The sequence below is a fragment of the Mobula hypostoma genome, chromosome 4 (genome assembly GCF_963921235.1).
Source record: "Mobula hypostoma chromosome 4, sMobHyp1.1, whole genome shotgun sequence".
Lineage (NCBI taxonomy): Eukaryota > Metazoa > Chordata > Chondrichthyes > Myliobatiformes > Myliobatidae > Mobula > Mobula hypostoma.
The window spans coordinates 8,940,067-8,959,219 of NC_086100.1; the positions used below are offsets into that span (position 1 = coordinate 8,940,067).

The window sequence follows — 19,153 nt, forward strand, 5'->3', positions numbered from 1 at the left end:
TGTTAATCAGCTTCATGTGTGGCGCCTTATTAAATGCCTTCTGAAAATCCAAGTAAATGACATCCACTACCTCTCTTTTCTCCACCCTGCTTGCTACTTTCTCGAAGAATTCTAACAGATTTGTCGGGCAAAAATGTTTTCCTTTACAGAAACATAGTCATAGTCATACTTTATTGATCCCAGGGGAAATTGGTTAACCAAGCTGACTTTGATTTATTTTATCATTAAGCTCCAAGTACTGTACCTCAAAACCTCATCCTTAATAATAGACTTAAACACGTTCCCAACCACTGACGATAGGCTAACTGGCCTATAATTTCCATTCTTTTGCCTTCCGCCTTCCTCCTTTCTTAAAGAGTGGAGTGACATTTGCAATCTTCCAGTCCTCCGGGACCATGACGGAATCACGTGATTCTTGAAAGATCATGACCAATACATCCGTTATCTCTTCAGCAACCTCTCTCAGTACTCTGGGATATAGTCCATCTGGTCTGGGAGACTAATCCACCTTAAGACCATTGAGTTTGCCTGCACTTTTTCCTTTATAATAGCAATGGCACTCACTCCTGCTCCCTGACACTCATAGATGTTTTGCACACTGCTAGTGTCTTCCACTGTAAAGAGTGATGCAAAGTCGTCATTAAGTTCATCTGCCATTTCTTTGCCCCCCCCCCATTACTACCTCACCAGCATCATTTTCTAGTGGTCCAATATCAATTCTCTCCTCCTTTTTACTCTTTATATAACTGAAGAAAAACTTTTTGTATTTTGCTTTATGGTATTGGATAGTTTGCCCTCATATTTCATCTTTTCCCTTCCTATAGCTTTTTAAGTTGCTTTTTGTTGGATTTTAAAAACTTCCCAATCATCCAACATCCCACTTACTTTTGCTACTTTACATGCCCTTTCCTTTGTTTATGCAGTCCTCAACTTCCCTTGTCAGCCACGGTTGCCTAGCCCTGCCTTTTGAGAACTACTTCTTTTGAGTGACATATCTACCCTGCATCTTGTGGACTATTCCCAGAAACTTCAGACACCTCTACTCTGCTGTCATCGGCACCAGTGTTCTCCTCCAATCCTTCTGGGAAAGCTCCTCTCTCTCGCCTCCGTAATTCCCTTTATTCCATTGTGATACTGATACATGTGAGTTATCCCTCTCAAATTGCAGTATGAATTCAATCACGTTATGATCACTGTCTCTTAGTCATAGTCATAGTCAGACTTTATTGATCTCTGGGGAAATTGGTTTTCGTTACAGTTGCACCATAAATAATAAATAGTAATAGAACCATAAATAGTTAAATAGTAATATGTAAATTATGCCAGTAAATTATGAAATACGTCCAGGACCAGCCTATCGGCGCAGGGTGTCTGACCCTCCAAGGGAGGAGTTGTAAAGTTTGATGGCCACAGGCAGGAATGACTTCCTTTGACACTCTGTGCTGCATCTTGGAGGAATGAGTCTCTGGCCGAATGTACTCCTGTGCTCTTAAGGGGTTCCTTGACATTAAACTCCCTAATAAGATCAGATTATTACACAACACCCGATCTAAGATTGCCTTTCTCTGAGTAGGTTCAAGGACAAGCTGCTCTAAAAAGCCATCTCGTAATCATTCAACATACTCCCTCTCTTGCAATTCGACACAAACCTGATTTTCCCAATCCTCTTGCATATTGAAGTCCTCCATTACAATTGTGACATTATCCTTATTATGTGACTCCTGACAGGTGGCTGTGGAATTCAGTTCCAAACTGTGGAACGCCTCGAGCTGTAATAGCATTGTGCTAACCACCACTCTACCTTGATGTCTTTGATGTTTTTCTAAATAAAATTAAAAATACTGTCAGGGATTATGCTCTTTGGCTCATCTGGTCGATGCCGACCAAGGTTCCCATCTAAATCTTTTCTATCCATGGTCATGACCAAGTACCTTTCAATTGTTGTACCAGGACCAACATCTGAGCTATAGGCAACACACATCAAAGTTGCTGGTGAACGCAGCAGGCCAGGCAGCATCTATAGGAAGAGGTGCAGTCGACGTTTCAGGCCGAGACCCTTCGTCAGGACTAACTGAAGGAAGAGTGAGTAAGGGATTTGAAAGTTGGAGGGGGAGGGGGAGATCCAAAATGATAGGAGAAGACAGGAGGGGGAGGGATGGAGCCAAGAGCTGGACAGGTGATGGGCAAAAGGGATACGAGAGGATCATGGGACAGGAGGTCAAGGAGGGGGGACCCAGAGGATGGGCAAGAGGTATATTCAGAGGGACAGAGGGAGAAAAAGGAGAGTGAGAGAAAGAATGTGTGTATAAAAATAAGTAACAGATGGGGTACGAGGGGGAGGTGGGGCATTAGCGGAAGTTAGAGAAGTCCATGTTCATGCCATCGGGTTGGAGGCTACCCAGACGGAATATAAGGTGTTGTTCCTCCAACCTGAGTGTGGCTTCATCTTTACAGTAGAGGAGGCCATGGATAGACATGTCAGAATGGGAATGGGATGTGGAATTAAAATGTGTGGCCACTGGGAGATCCTGCTTTCTCTGGCGGACAGAGCGTAGATGTTCAGCAAAGCGGTCTCCCAGTCTGCGTCGGGTCTCACCAATATATAAAAGGCCACATCGGGAGCACCGGACGCAGTATATCACCCCAGCCGACTCACAGGTGAAGTGTTGCCTCACCTGGAAGGACTGTTTGGGGCCCTGAATGGTGGTAAGGGAGGAAGTGTAAGGGCATGTGTAGCACTTGTTCCGCTTACACGGATAAGTGCCAGGAGGGAGATCAGTGGGGAGGGATAGGGGGGACGAATGGACAAGAGAGTTGCGTAGGGAGTGATCCCTGCGGAATGCAGAGAGAGGGGGGGAGGGAAGGATGTGCTTAGTGGTGGGATCCCGTTGGAGGTGGCGGAAGTTATGGAGAATAATATGTTGGACCCGGAGGCTGGTGGGGTGGTAGGTGAGGACCAGGGGAACCCTATTCCTCGTGGGGTGGCGGGAGGATGGAGTGAGAGCAGATGTACGTGAAATGGGGGAGATGCGTTTAAGAGCAGAGTTGATAGTGGAGGAAGGGAAGCCCCTTTCTTTAAAAAAGGAAGACATCTCCCTCGTCCTAGAATGAAAAGCCTCATCCTGAGAGCAGATGCGGCAGAGACGGAGGAATTGCGAGAAGGGTATGGCGTTTTTGCAAGCGACAGGGTGAGAAGAGGAATAGTCCAGATAGCTGTGAGAGTCAGTAGGCTTATAGTAGACATCAGTGGATAAGCTGTCTCTAGAGACAGAGTCAGAATCTCCCCCATTTCACGTACATCTGCTCTCACTTCATCCTGCCGCCACCCCACTAGGAATAGGGTTCCCCTGGTCCTCACCTACCACCCCACCAGCCTCCGGGTCCAACGCCCCATGGTGTTGAATAGGTGAGGACTTTATTCCCTGGAGTGTAGGAGAATGAGGGGAGATTTGAAAGAGGGGTACAAAATTATGAGCGGTATAGCTAGGGTAAATGCAAGCAGGCTTTTTCCAGTGAGGTTGGGTGAGGCTCGAACTCGAAGTCATAGGTCAAGTGTGAAAGATGAACTGTTTCAGGGAAACATGAAGGGAATACCTTCCCTTCAGAGGGTGGTGAGAATGCGGAATGTGCTGCCATCAGAAGTGGTGGATTCAGGTTTAATATCAACGTTTAAGAGTAAGTTGGATAGGTATATCGATGGGAGGGGTATGGAGGGCTATGGTCCCAGTGTAGGTTGATAGGACGAAGCGGATTAATAGTTCGTCATGGATGAGATGGGTCGAAGTGCCTGCTTCTATGCTGTATGTGAAAGTTGTGCCTAAGTAATTAAACTTGTAATTAAATGTGTAACAGATCCATTTTACCTATCTGTCCCTCAGTTCTCTGTACATCCAAGTGCCTATCTAAGAGCCTTTTGAAATCCTCTCTTGTTCAGTCTAGATGAAGGGTCCTCACTTGAAAATATCAACTGCCCATTTCCTTCCTTGGATCCTGCCTGACTTGCTGAGCTCATCCAGTGGACTGCTGGGTTAGATATTCTGAGAAACTGTTCCCTGAACTTTTCTTCCGTACGGTGTTGAAGCATTTACAGCAGGAAGCCTGTTCTGTGCCTGTGGTGACAGTTCTCTTGCCTTCGGCTTCAACTCTCTTGTGTGTTCTTTAATGAAGTGCTAAGGCTGCTCTTGCTCTGTCCCAGGATGCGTCGTGCCCTCTCGATCTTGGTCCTGGGCCTGTTGGTCAGCACTGAAGTCAGGGAGATCCACGGTGAATCTGGTGAGTGAGACCCTGCAATTGGTTGACTTTTTCAGTAGCATCAGAATGCGACCATGCTTGTAGGCAATATGACAGCCAAATCAATGGGGCCATTCAGCCCATCTGGTTTAAGGCAAGCCTATAATTGGTGTTCAATGAGCTTTCATGCAAATCTCTCCTTTTCATCTGCACTCAGTGGCCACTTTATTAGGTACACCTGTATATCTTCTGGTTAATGCAAATATCTAATCAGCCAATCATGTGGGAACAACTCAATGCATAAAAGCAAGCAGACATGGTCAAGAGGTTCAATTGTTGTTCAGATCAAACATCAGAATGGGGAAGAAATGTGATCTAAGTGACTTTGACCATGGAATGATTGTTGGTGCCAGACAATGTGGTTTGAGTATCTCAGAAACTGCTGATCTGAGATTTTCACGCACAACAGTCTCTAGAGTTTACAGAGAATGCTGCGAGAAAGAGAACAAAATCCAGTGAGCAGCAGTTCTGTGGGCAAAAATGTCTTGTTAATGAGAAAGGTCAGAGGAGAATGGCCAGACTCGGTCAAGCTGACAGGAAGGTGACAGTAACTCAAATAACCACACATTACAACAGTGGTGTGCAGCAGAAGATTGCGAACAGAACACTTAGTGGCCACTTTATTAGGTACAGGACATATCTTTTTAACACCTCAGTGGGAAGACACCTTCTCCTCAACTCCTCAGACCCTGAAGCCCACTCTTGGAGATGGATATTTTATGAGTCCTTAGAGTGGGAGTTGATCCAAATCTCTGAGTTTGTTCAGTCTTTGAGTATTATCTTTGCATTAGATTAAAGCCAAGATAGTAATTAACCTTCCTTGTTACTTTGTGGAACAGTTTCCTTTGTACTTATTGGTTGCATAGTTTAGTCACAGTCATTGAACCCTACAGCACAGAAACAGGCCCTTCAGCCCATCTAGTCTGTGCAAAACTAGTAATCAACTGAGTCCTATTGACCTGTTCTTGAACCATAGCCCTTCATACCACTCCCATCCATGTACCTATCCAAACTTCTCTTAATTGTTGAGATCAAACCCGCACTCCCCACTTCCAGTGACAGCTCGCTCCACACAGTCCCCACCCTCTGAGTGAAATCCCCACTCATGTTCCGCTCAAGCATTTCACCCTTCACCCCTAACCCATGACCTCTAGTTCTAGCCCCACTGAATCTCAGTGGAAAAAGTCTGCATGCATTTATCTCTCCCGCTCATAATTTTGTATACCTCAATGAAATCTCCCCTCATTCTCCTATTCAACTGTTCCTTATAGCTCAGGTCCTCAAGTCCTGGCAACATCCTTCAAAATTTTCTCTGTACTCTTACTGACATCTTTCCAGAAGGCAGGTGACCAGACCTGCGCCAAGTTGTCCTCACCAATGTCTTCCCTACAACTTCAGCATTTTAGTTTTATTTAACGATACAGCACAAAGCAGATCCTTCTGGCCCTTCAAGCTACACCACCCCAGCAACACTCGTCAAACCCCATTAACCCTAACCTAATCACGGGACAATTTACAATGACCAATTCACCTACCTGGAACATCTTTGGACTGTGGGAGGAAACCGGAGCACCTGTGGAAAACCAATGCATGCAGGCCACTGTGCCAGAAGCACTCTTTACGACCCTGATGGGTTTTTTTTCTGGATGGTTATTTCTCTCATGCTCTATGGACATGGGCACAGACATGTTTATTCATGGTTGCTAGCGAATTGCTGGATGGGTACATGGAGTTCGTCCATTAAAATTGTGATTCAACCTTGAAATAGAAAGTCTCACACTGACATGGTGCATTTAACAGCCTTTGGATCTCCCGAATTTAACCTGTCTGTGGCACTTGGAGGCCATGGAGAACTAACCAGCCAATTAGTATCCCCTTTATATGGTACCTAATGTGCTGACTGGCACAGTAAAGTGCCCCATTGACACAACCTCACACTGACTCTGAGCTGGTTCTTGCTTCATAGAGACCAGCTGTGTGGTGGAAAAGGCTCAGACGGTTGAGGAAGTTTGGTATAGACCCCGGAATCCTAAGAACTTTCACAGGGGCACAACTGAAAGCATCCTGACTGGCGGCATCACTGCCTGGTATGGGAACTGTACCTCCCTTAATTGCAGGGTGTGGACAGCCCAGCGCATCTGTAGTTGTGAACTTCCCACGATTCAGGACATTTACAAAGACTGGTGTGTAAAAAGGGCCCGAAGGATCGTTGGGGACCCGAGTCACCCCTACCACAAACTGTTCCAGCTGCTACCATCTGGGAAACAGTACCGCAGCATTAAAGCCAGGACCAACAGACTCCGGGACAGCTTCTTCCACCAGGCCATCAGACTGATTAACTCACTCCGATTTGAGTGTATTCTATGTTACATTGACTGCTATATTTATTATAAATTATAATAAATTGCTACAATTGCATATTGCACATTTAAACGGCGATGTAACATAAAGATTTTTACTCATGTATGTGAAGGATATAAGAAATAAAGTCAATTCAATTCAATACATCATAGAAGCAGGCCCTTCAGCCCATCTAATCCGTGTTGACCAAGATTCCAATTAAGCTAGTCCCATTTGCCCACATTTGGCCCATATCCCTCTGACAATGTACTTGCCCAAATAGAACATAGAATATAGATTACTGCAGCACAATACAGGCCCTTCGGCCTGTGATGTTATGCTGACCTTTTAGCCACTCGAAGATCAATGTAGCCCTTCCTTCCCACAGAACCCTCCAATTTTTCTATCATACAATAAATCTCTGAGTTTATTTAATGTCCCTAATGTATCTGCCTCGACTACCACACGTGGCAGGGTGTTTCTGTCTCTCTCTCTCTCTCACACACACACACACACACACACACACACACACACACGCACACTTATGGGGACAGCCCACAAGTGGCACCAATGTAGCACACACACAATATTCAGCCTAACATCACTGAATCAATATACAACAAATAGCAGCAGGAAAGCAGACCACTTTTCCACCAAACCCCCTGCCTCCACCCGCACACAGCCTTGACCTTGGGGTGCTCCAACTTGAGCTCTGACCTCTGGCCCCTTCCGCTATATTTGTCACATTAGACTGTTGGATATCCTGTGGAACAATCTCTTCCTGTCTTCCCGTTCACATTTCATTGTACTTGTTCCCTGGTCTGTGATCTTGAACATCATTTTCAGATTCAGATTTATTTATCACATGTACCACACACACACACACACGCACACGCACACAGGCCTCCAACACCACAGGCCGTCTCTAAGGTCCCAGGCTTCCGATGTCCAGACTTGCCTGCCTTGGGGCTTTCACCTTCAGACTTCAAACTCTGGATTTGCCAACTTCTAGCCTTTGATCTCTGGACTCACCAATCACAGGCCTCCAACCTCTGGGTCTGCTGACTGAAATCGGACCTCCGGTCCTGGGACTGAACTGACATCGGACCTCTGCGCCCAGGACTCACTGATCTCGGGAGTCACCGGCTCTCATTTATCAGGTCAGGGCTTCAGATCTTGGTCTTCGGAGATCACTGCCTTCCAACCTCGGTGCAATCTGACCTCCGCTCCTTCTCCTTGCCTCATTACAGTGTTGGATGTCCTGCGGAAGGATGCCCACATTGTTCAGCTGAACAACACAGAACAAAACAACATCGTAAATGACAAAGCAACAACAGCAAAACAAGCCCCTTTCCTCCTTGCACACGCACAGTCCTACAGTGGATTGTAGATTCACAGACTCTAGACCTTCAATATCCCCAGCATCCTCACAGAGATTTGCAAACTTGGGACTTCGGCCATCAGGCCTCAACTTCCAGACCTTCAGTTGGCCTTTGCGCTTTGATCTGGACTTCTGCAGGACCTTCAGGCTTTGATCTTTAGTATTAAGCCAGGACTCATCGATGACAACGAATGAGGTCCCTCAGTGAGGACCCCAATTCCAGGCCTCGAGTTCCGGACACGCCGGTGTGAGGACCCCAAATGTTCTCACAGGTCTGCAGGCCTGACATCCGACTACGCCCTCTTCTAATGTGGAATGGAGGCTCAGACTGTGGCTTGTCCTCTAATTCCCTCACATCCCTGTCCCTAAACCCTAACCTGGCCTCTAACTCCCATTTCTGCCCCAAAACAATCCTTAAGAACCTAAAAAAACTAACAGACAGCTAAGTCTGAGTCACCACCTCAGTGGAGGGAGACCACAGCTCAGCACCATCTTGACTGGAATACAAATCATTTTAATTATTCCAGTGCTTGGAAATATTGCGAATGATCAGAGATGGCAACCACAGAGGAATCTGATTGTAATATTAACTAATTTTCTAATTAACCTAATAAAGTGGCCACCGTGTATATGAAGTGCCTCAGACTACTTAAATTCCAAGCATTGCTTTAAACATTGTACAAACCGTAAAGTAGGACACAGTATAAATGCTCTTGGTTGGAGTTGCACAGTTGTACATACAAAGCAATGTTGCTTGGACAATAAAATTCAAATCAGTTTGTAGTCAACTTGTCCAGGCGTGTGAAGAGTTCCTGTGGTTCACTCTGCAGTTTTGTTGTTGGTTTTATATACAAGGCAAGAGAAATGCACCACAAGATAGATAATGTCCAGTGTTATCTGTGGCTGTGTTGCTTCTGAGCGACCAGATCAGCAGCTTCTACCATGGCTTCAGTCTTCTTACTGTAATAGAAACATAGAAAACATAGAAACATAGAAAATAGGTGCAGGAGTAGGCCATTCGGCCCTTCGAGCCTGCACCGCCATTTATTATGATCATGGCTGATCATCCAACTCAGAACCCCGCCCCAGCCTTCCCTTCATACCCCCTGACCCCTGTAGCCACAAGGGCCATATCTAACTCCCTCTTAAATATAGCCAATGAACTGGCCTCAACTGTTTCCTGTGGCAGAGAATTCCACAGATTCACCACTCTCTGTGTGAAGAAGTTTTTCCTAATCTCGGTCCTAAAAGGCTTCCCCTCTATCCTCAAACTGTGGCCCCTCGTTCTGGACTTCCCCAACATCGGGAACAATCTTCCTGCATCTAGCCTGTCCAATCCCTTTAGGATCTTATACGTTTCAATCAGATCCCCCCCTCAATCTTCTAAATTCCAATGAGTACAAGCCCAGTTCATCCAGTCTTTCTTCATATGAAAGTCCTGCCATCCCAGGAATCAATCTGGTGAACCTTCTTTGTACTCCCTCTATGGCAAGGATGTCTTTCCTCAGATTAGGGGACCAAAACTGCACACAATACTCCAGGTGTGGTCTCACCAAGGCCTTGTACAACTGCAGTAGTACCTCCCTGCTCCTGTACTCGAATCCTCTCGCTATAAATGCCAGCATACCATTCGCCTTTTTCACCGCCTGCTGTACCTGCATGCCCACTTTCAATGACTGGTGTATAATGACACCCAGGTCTCGTTGCACCTTCCCTTTTCCTAATCGGCCACCATTCAGATAATAATCTATTTTCCTATTTTTGCCACCAAAGTGGATAACTTCACATTTATCCACATTAAATTGCATCTGCCATGAATTTGCCCACTCACCCAACCTATCCAAGACACCCTGCATCCTCTTACCATCCTCCTCACAGCTAACACTGCCACCCAGCTTCGTGTCATCCGCAAACTTGGAGATGCTGCATTTAATTCCCTCATCCAAGTCATTAATATATATTGTAAACAACTGGGGTCCCAGCACTGAGCCTTGCGGTACCCCACTAGTCACCGCCTGCCATTCTGAAAAGGTCCCGTTTATTCCCACTCTTTGCTTCCTGTCTGATAACCAATTCTCCACCCACATCAATACCTTACCCCCAATACCGTGTGCTTTAAGTTTGCACACTAATCTCCTGTGTGGGACCTTGTCAAAAGCCTTTTGAAAATCCAAATATACCACATCCACTGGTTCTCCCCTATCCACTCTACTAGTTACATCCTCAAAAAATTCTTTGAGATTCGTCAGACATGATTTTCCTTTCACAAATCCATGCTGACTTTGTCCGATGATTTCACCGCTTTCCAAATGCGCTGTTATCACATCCTTGATAACTGACTCCAGTAGTTTCCCCACCACCGACGTTAGGCTAACCGGTCTATAATTCCCCGGTTTCTCTCTCCCTCCTTTTTTAAAAAGTGGGGTTACATTAGCCACCCTCCAATCCTCAGGAACTAGTCCAGAATCTAACGAGTTTTGAAAAATTATCACTAATGCATCCACTATTTCTTGGGCTACTTCCTTAAGCACTCTAGGATGCAGACCATCTGGCCCTGGGGATTTATCTGCCTTCAATCCCTTCAATTTACCTAACACCACTTCCCTACTAACATCTATTTCCCTCAGTTCCTCCATCTCACTGGACCCTCTGTCCCCTACTATTTCTGGAAGATTATTTATGTCCTCCTTCGTGAAGACAGAACCAAAGTAATTATTCAATTGGTCTGCCATGTCCTTGCTCCCCATAATCAATTCACCTGTTTCTGTCTGTAGGGGACCTACATTTGTCTTTACCAGTCTTTTCCTTTTTACATATCTATAAAAGCTTTTACAGTCCGTTTTTATGTTCCCTGCCAGTTTTCTCTCATAATCTTTTTTCCCCTTCCTAATTAAGCCTAATCAGAATCAGGTTTAATATCACCGACATATGTCATAAAAGTTATTGTTTTGCGGCTGCAGTGCAGTGCAATACACAAAAAACTGTAAAATAAGAAATATATGTAATTAAATTAGAGAAAAAAGAGAACAAAGATATGTACCTGTCTTCATTGTCTGTTTGTGTGGGCACGTGGCCAAGTGGTTAAGGCATTGGACTAGCTACCTGAAGGTCGTGAGTTTGAGCCCCAGCTGAGGCAACGAGTTGTGTCCTTGAGCAAGGCACTTAATCACACATTGCTCTGCGACGACACCGGTGCCAAGCTGTATGGGTCCTAATGCCCTTCCCTTGGACAACATTAGTGTCGTGGAGAGGGGAGACTTGCAGCATGGGCAACTGCTGGTCTTCCATACAACCTTGCCCAGGGTTGCGCCCTGGGATCCATGGTCTCACAAGACTAACGGATGTTGTCTGTTCAGAAGACAACGAGCAGCTGCTTGTAAGGAGTTTGAATGTTCTCCCTGTGACCTCATAGGTTTCCTCTGGGTGCCCTCACAGTCCAAGAGCCTACTGGTTGGTAGGTTAACTGGTCATTGTAAACTGTGCCAAGGTTAGGCTGGGGTTAAATTGGGGGTTGCTGGGTGGCGTGGCTTGAAGGGCTTGATGGGCCTGTTCCATGTTGTATCTCAATAAATAAAATAAAAAATAAACTCTGATAGCAGAGGGGAAGATTCTGTGCCTTCAGGTTCCTTTCCCTCCCCTCGTTGGTAGCAGTGGGAAGAGGGCATGTCCCGGCTGATGAGGGTCCCTCACGACGGATGCTGCCTTTTTGAGTCATCTCCTTTTGAAGGTGCCCTTGATGCTGCAGACACCATTGCCCATGATAAAATTAGCTGAATTTGCAGATTCCTGCAGCTTTTTCTGACCCTGTGCCGTGGCCCCTCCATACCAGATGGTGATGCAACCAGTTAGAATGATCTCCAGTTAGACTTTACAATTCCTAAATTGTAAAAATGCTTTTCCTTTACAAGGAGCCCTGGTGGACAGACTACAGGACTAGAACACCATAAGGCTAGATTAAAACATTTTTGGGCTTCTGAGTAAGAATCTCCTTCCCACCTTCTTTATAGGCCCTCTGCCCCTTCCCTCTTCAGTCCTGATGAAGGGTTCCGGCCCGAAATGTTGACCGATCATTTCCACGGATGCTGCCTGACCTGCTGAGTTCCTCCAGCGTGTTGTGAGTGTTGTTAGTGAGAGATTTAGCATGGTAACGACTATCTTAACCACATGAGCTCACGCTGCCCAATACAGCCACGTGACCAATTAACCTGCACATCACTGGAATGAATGAGGGGAACAGGAGGAAAGCCATACAGTCAAGGGGAGAACATACAAACTCCTCAGAGACAGCAGTGGGAATTGAACCCCACACGGCACTGTAGTAATTGGTTGTCCCTTGTATCGGATGATGACACTAGAAAACCTGTGAGAGAGAGTTTTAAAAGTGGAAAAGCCGCTGCGGTGGGGCGGTTCCACCTTCTCGACTTCGGAAGTCCTGGTCCAGTGGTACAAGTAGTTATCACGACTGGAATCTTCCTTGGTTGCATTGGATGACCGTGTCTGGTCATGTCTTTTGCTCCCACAAAGCGTTGCAGAACTGACTCGCTGGCCGTTAGATCTCACTGTTCATCTCATCTGACTGGTGTGATGAAGCTGACTTTACATGCTAGGACAGGTACGTCCCAATCTCACTGGCTCTCCTCACCTGGTTTGGCCTGGGGTCGAAGCGGCGTACTGGGACGTGGCTGCTCTTGCAAGCAAACAGCTACTTGGAGCCACAGGAGAGTGTCTGGTGGGGAACAAATTGAGCGAGCTGCCCCGGAATTGACATGACAAACCCCTCCACCAGAAGCACTAGCCCTCCCTGGACGCCCCATATACACCCTAGGGTGGGTGGCGGTCTCTATAATCGTGAGTTTATGCATTGCTCTAAAATTGAATGGTGAAGAGGAAGAAGTTGTTCCTAAAATTTTGAGCTAAAGTCTCTTCTGTCCCAATGAGCCTGCCCTACCCAATTATACCATGCCTTTGCACTGTGGGAGGAAACCACAGTACCCAGAGCAGTCTCGTGTAGTCACGGGGAGAACTGACATGTGTAATGAAATTGCTGTTCTGCGGCAGCGGTTGCAGCAAGACATATAAATTGCTTTGTTAATAAATAAACAGTGTGAAAAAGAAATTGAGTGGTTGTAGATTCATGGTTTGTTTAAAGGCCTGATGACAAGAGTGGAAGAAGTTGTTGCCCCATCACCCTCTTCTTATTGCTACCATCGATGACGAGATATAGGAGCCTAAAGACACACGCTCAGTGTTTCAGAACAATTTCTTCCTCTCTGCCATCAGATTTCTGAAAGTACACTGAACTCAGGAACACTGTTTTACTGTGCTTTCCCTCTTTTTGCACACTTATTTAATTATACATATACTTATTGTAATTTATATTTTTTATTATTATGTATTACAATGTACAGCTGCCACAAATCAACAAATTTCAAGATGCACGCCGGTGATATTAAACCTGATTGTGATTCTGGTTGTCTTCTGCCTGTAGTGTGTTTACCTGTGCTACAGTCTTCCCCTGTGTGTGCTGTTTCAGGAGGATGTGTGGTCTGGGGTGCCAACAGTGGCATTGCAGTGGAGGCCTACGACGGAGAACCAGTGAAAGTGAGCTGCCCTCTCCCCCTGGCAGACATCAGGACTAACCACAGTGAGTCAGGCCTGACACTATCGTGGTACAGAAGCAGGCAGGGTGAAGAACTGGACGAGCCCATCGATTTTCAGCAGGCGGTGGAGCGGGTGTCAAATGAGGAAGAGGGGCTGTGGTTCTGGCCAGCGTTTGTCAACGATTCTGGGAACTACACTTGCATGTTGAGGTACAGGAGCTCCAGCAAATTGATTCATTTCAATTTCAAGTTCAATTGTCATTAAACCATACATATGAATATGGCATTCCTCTATGGCCAAGGATCAAAACGCAGTACTGACAGTCACACACAACACACAGTGCATATAGCCGAAAAATACACGGTTACAAAACAAGGTTAAAAATAGTAATAGCCTAGCCCAAGTTCCCAAGCGTCATGGTCTGTAGACTGATGGCACATGGGATGTTGGGCCGGAGCCACGTTTCTGCAAGAACACACCCACAGCAGTTCTTCATTTCTTTCAAGTGCAGCTGCAGTTGAAAACAATCCAGCTTGTCGTCTTGAACAGGTTTGCCATGGAGGCAGAGCGGCATGGAGGCATGGGGCATAGGGTGGAGTTTCACACTTGCTCAGCCTGTGTGCTCGCTCTATGAGCAAGCTCTCAAGTTAGTCCTTTCTTTTTTTGGGTACAATGTCCATATATATCTTTCATCTTCACGTATCTTCAATGCACCCCCCTCCCACATAGCTCTCCATTTTTCTATCATCAGTTTGCCTGTCACAGTAGTGTAGGGGTTAGCACAATGATTTACAGTACCAGCGACCCGGGTTCAATTCCTACTGCTGTCTGTAAGGAGTTTTACGTTCTCCCTGTGACCACGTGGGTTTCCTCTGGATGCTCCAGTTTCCTCCCACAGTCCAAAGAGGTACTGGTTCGTAGGTTAATTGATCGTTGTAAATTGTCCTGTGATTTGGCTAGGGTGAAATCGGCAGTTGCTGGGGGCCATGGTTTGAAGGGTTGGAAGGGCCTATTCTGCACTGTATCTCAATAAATAAAATAAATAATAAATATTTTAAAATTTTCTTAAATATTGCTAATGTATCTGCCTCTACCACAACCCCTGTCACGTTGTTACATGCACCCACCACGATGTGTGTAAAAAAAAAACACTACATCTCTCATTCCCTATACTTTCCTCCAATCACCTTAAAATTACTATTATTAATTAGTTAACTTTTCATTATCTATTATTATCCATTTCCATCTTGGGAAATTGTGTTTGACAACCTACTCAATCTATGCCTCTTATCATCTTGTACACCTCTATCAGGTCATCTCTCATCTTCCTTCTCTGCAAAGAGAAAAACCTTAGCTCGCTCAACCTTTCCTCATCAGACATACTCTCTAATTCAGGCAGCATCCTGGTAAATCTCCCCTGCACTCTTTCTAAAGCCTTCATATCCATCCTATAATGAGGCGACCAGAACTGAACACAATAGTCTAAGTGTGGTCTAACCAGAGTTTCATGTAGATGCCATATTACCTCATGGTTCTTGAACTCGGACCCATGACTAATGAAGGTCAACACAACAAACACCTTCTTAACAGCCCTATCAAGGTGTGCGGCAATTTTGTGGGATCTGTGGCAAGATCCCTCTGTTCCACCACACTGCCAAGAACTGAAGTTAAATAGCCTTTGGAGTGAGAGGGTTGTCCCATCAAGACAGGCTGGATAGTTAAGGTGTGTATTCCAGGAGTTTAGAAGAATGAGGGGTGAACTTATTCAAGCATAGAGTATAATAGCACAGAAGCAAACCCTTCGGCCCAACTGGTCTATGCTAACCAGGATGACCCAAGCTGCTTGGTTCCGTTTGCCAGTGTTTGGCCCAAAACCTTCTCAACCTTTCCAATCCACGTACATGTCTAACTGTCTTTGAAATCTTGTTACTATACCTGCCTCAGACACCTTGTCTGACAGCTTATTCTTTTGTCCTTGAAATTTTCTATGAAATCTTTACCTTCTCTCCTTAAACCTATGCCCCCTAATTTATGATTCCCAAACTCTGAGAAACCGCCAAGAGGAGCACAATCTGGTTGTAGGGTTTGGAGGCCTGCATGCCTCAGTGACCTGAAGAGCTGTGCTGGCTGGAGTTAGGGCTTCGTGCTTTGGCTCTTGGTCTTTTTGACCCATGCCAAACAGGTCAAAGGGTAGAGGCCAGGCTAAACGTGGCCTTCTGCATCTGTGTGCCGCTGAGGACCCTGAGTAACATCAGAGGCACAATAGAAAAGATGGCAATGACAGACAGAGATAGAGTGGAAAGGCCATTCCCCCCCCGGACACTCATTGCTGCATTAAACACCAATGGTGTAACAGGCAGTAAGAAACACTGGAGAAAATGTCTATTCATGCCCTTCATGGTTTTATACACCTCCGTGAGATCACCTCTCAGTCTCCTATGTTCTAAGGAATAAGGTCCCAGCCTGTTTAATCTCTCCCTTTAACTCAGTCTCTAAAACATATAACACCCTAAGCGATGTTGAAGTACACTAAAAAAATTGAATACATTAAAGATAAAGTCTGATTCTGATAAATGGCTCCCACTCTGGTCAGTCCCATGTGTGAGATCGGAAAATTTAATCCCTCACTTTTGTCTCTCTTGAGAGATTATACCCCCAAAGTGAAAACTCAAAAAGAACAGTGGATGTTTAAAATCTGAAACAAAAACTGAATAACACTCCGTGGCCATTTTATTAAGTACACCTGTACGCCTGCTTATTAACACAGATCTCTAATCAGCCAATTGTGGCAGCAACTCAATGCATAAAAACATGCAGACATGGTCAAGAGGTTCAGTTGTTGTTCAGACCAAACATCAGAATGGGGAAGAAATGTGATCGGAGTGACTTTGAGTGTGGAATAATTGTTGGTACCAAACGGGGCCGTTTGAGTATCTCAGAAACTGCTGATCTCCTCAGATTTCCACATAACATAGAAACATAGAAAATCTACAGCACAGTACAGGCCCTTCGGCCCACAAAGTTGTGCCGAACATGTCCCTACCTTAGAAATTATCGCGGCTTGCCCATAGGCCTCTATTTTTCTAAGCTCCATGTAGAGTTTACAGAGAATGGTGTGAAAAACAAAAACCATCCAGTGAGCAGCAGTGCTTTGGGTGAAAACACCTTGTTAATGAGAGAGGTCAGAGGAGAATGCCCAGACTGGTTCAAGCTGACAGGAAAGTGACGGTAACTCAAATAACCACGTGTTACAACAGTGGTGTACAGAAGAGCACCTCTGAATGCACAACACATCGAACCTTGAAGTGGACGGGCTACAGCAGCAGAAGATCACAAACACACACTCAGTGACCACTTTGTGAGGCACAGGAGGTTCACAATGAAGTAGCCACTGAGCGTATGGAGATAAACATAAAAATGCTGGAAACACTCTGCACATTTGGAAAGCAAAATGGTCAACGTTTCAGGTCTCAGGTGAAATGTTCTTGGAGTTAAGCTTTAACCTGTTTCTCTCTCCATGGTTACCAATTAACCTGCTGAGTGTTTCCAGCAAATCGTATTTCCATTATAACCCTGAGGATTTAATTTGAGTGCATGCTCCTTTTCAATCCTTCCAAGTGGATCAAGTTGGGATGAAATCTTCCTTGATCAGCATTTCAATATAAGTGTGAGGTGTTGCACTCTGAGAGCACCAGCCAGAGTAGGTCTTACACAGAGAGCACAGGGAACTGAGGAGTGCCGTAGAACGGAGATTCATTATTCCATGAAGTTGGTGTCACAAGTAGAGAAGGTCGCAAAGAAAGCTTTTGGCACAATGGCCTTCATTAATCAATGCATTGAGTACTGGAGATGGGATGTTATGTTGAAGTTGTATAAGACGTTGGTGACGCCAAATTTGAAGTATTGTGTGTAGCTTTAGGAAAGACGTCAATAAGATGGGAAGGGTGCAGAGAAATTTTACAAGGATGGTTCGTATTCTGCATGGTGGACGCTGACTAGTGGTATTACACAGGGAACAACAGGAATTCTGCAGATGCTGGAAATTCAAGCAACACACATAAAAGTTGCTGGTGAACGCAGCAGGCCAGGCAGCATCTCTAGGAAGAGGTGCAGTCGACGTTTCAGGCCGAGACCCTTCGTCAGGACTAACTGAAGGAAGAGTGAGTAAGGGATTTGAAAGTTGGAGGGGGAGGGGGAGATCCAAAATGATAGGCGAAGACAGGAGGGGGAGGGATGGAGCCAAGAGCTGGACAGGTGATGGGCAAAAGGGATACGAGAGGATCATGGGACAGGATCCTACCCAAGATCCACAAACCTGCCTGTCCTGGCCGACCTATTGTCTCAGCTTGCTCCTGCCCCACCAAACTCGTTTCTCCATACCTCCACACGGTTTTATCTCCCCTTCTTCAATCCCTTCCTACCTATGTTCGTGACACTTCTCACGCTCTTAAACTTTTCGATGATTTTAAGTTCCCCGGCCTCCACCGCTTTATTTTCACCATGGATGTCCAGTCCCTATATACTTCCATCCCCCATCAGGAAGGTCTCAAAGCTCTACGCTTCTTTTTGGATTCCAGACCTAATCAGTTCCCCTCTACCACCACTCTGCTCCGTCTAGCGGAATTAGTCCTTACTCTTAATAATTTCTCCTTTGGCTCCTCCCACTTCCTCCAAACTAAGGGTGTAGCTATGGGCACCCGTATGGGTCCTAGCTATGCCTGCCTTTTTGTTGGCTTTGTGGAACAATCTATGTACCGTGCCTATTCTGGTATCTGTCCCCCACTTTTCTTTCGCTACATCGATGACTGCATTGGCGCTGCTTCCTGCACGCATGCAGAACTCGTTGACTTTATTAACTTTGCCTCCAACTTTCACCCTGCCCTCAAGTTTACCTGGTCCATTTCCGACACCTCCCTCCCCTTTCTAGATCTTTCTGTCTCTGTCTCTGGAGACAGCTTATCCACTGATGTATACTATAAGCCTACTGACTCTCACAGCTATCTGGACTATTCCTCTTCTCACCCTGTCTCTTGCAAAAACGCCATCCCCTTCTCGCAATTCCTCCGTCTTCGCCACATCTGCTCTCAGAATGAGGCTTTTCATTCTCGGACGAGGGAAATGTCTTCCTTTTTTAAAGAAAGAGGCTTCCCTTCCTCCACTATCAACTCTGCTCTTAAACGCATCTCCCCCATTTCATGTACATCTGCTCTCACTCCATCCTCCCGCCACCCCACTAGGAATAGGGTTCCCCTGGTCCTCACCTACCACCCCACCAGCCTCCGGGTCCAACATATTATTCTCCGTAACTTCCGCCACCTCCAACGGGATCCCACCACTAAGCACATCTTTCCCTCCCCCCCCCTGCATTCCGCAGGGATCGCTCCCTACGCAACTCCCTTGTCCATTCGTCCCCCCATCACTCCCCACTGATCTCCCTCCTGGCACTTATCCGTGTAAGCGGAACAAGCGCTACACATGCCCTTACACTTCCTCCCTTACCACCATTCAGGGCCGCAAACAGTCCTTCCAGGTGAGGCAACA

General features: G+C 45.9%; 1 protein-coding gene across 5 annotated transcripts in view; it reads left to right on the plus strand.

The window, feature by feature from the left end:
- LOC134345117 (interleukin-1 receptor accessory protein-like) overlaps positions 1-19,153 on the plus strand; it is a 90,890-nt gene that overhangs the window by 19,631 nt on the left and 52,106 nt on the right. For 4 of the 5 annotated variants that reach the window (XM_063045293.1, XM_063045295.1, XM_063045292.1 and 1 more), the window contains 2 exons: positions 4,196-4,272; positions 13,545-13,821. In XM_063045293.1, the coding sequence (XP_062901363.1) occupies positions 4,197-4,272; positions 13,545-13,821 (353 nt within the window). In that variant the 5' untranslated portion in view covers position 4,196. Of the gene's footprint in view, positions 1-1,950; positions 2,083-4,195; positions 4,273-13,544; positions 13,822-19,153 lie in introns of all 5 variants that reach the window. The other variant, XM_063045296.1, reaches the window with a different exon arrangement.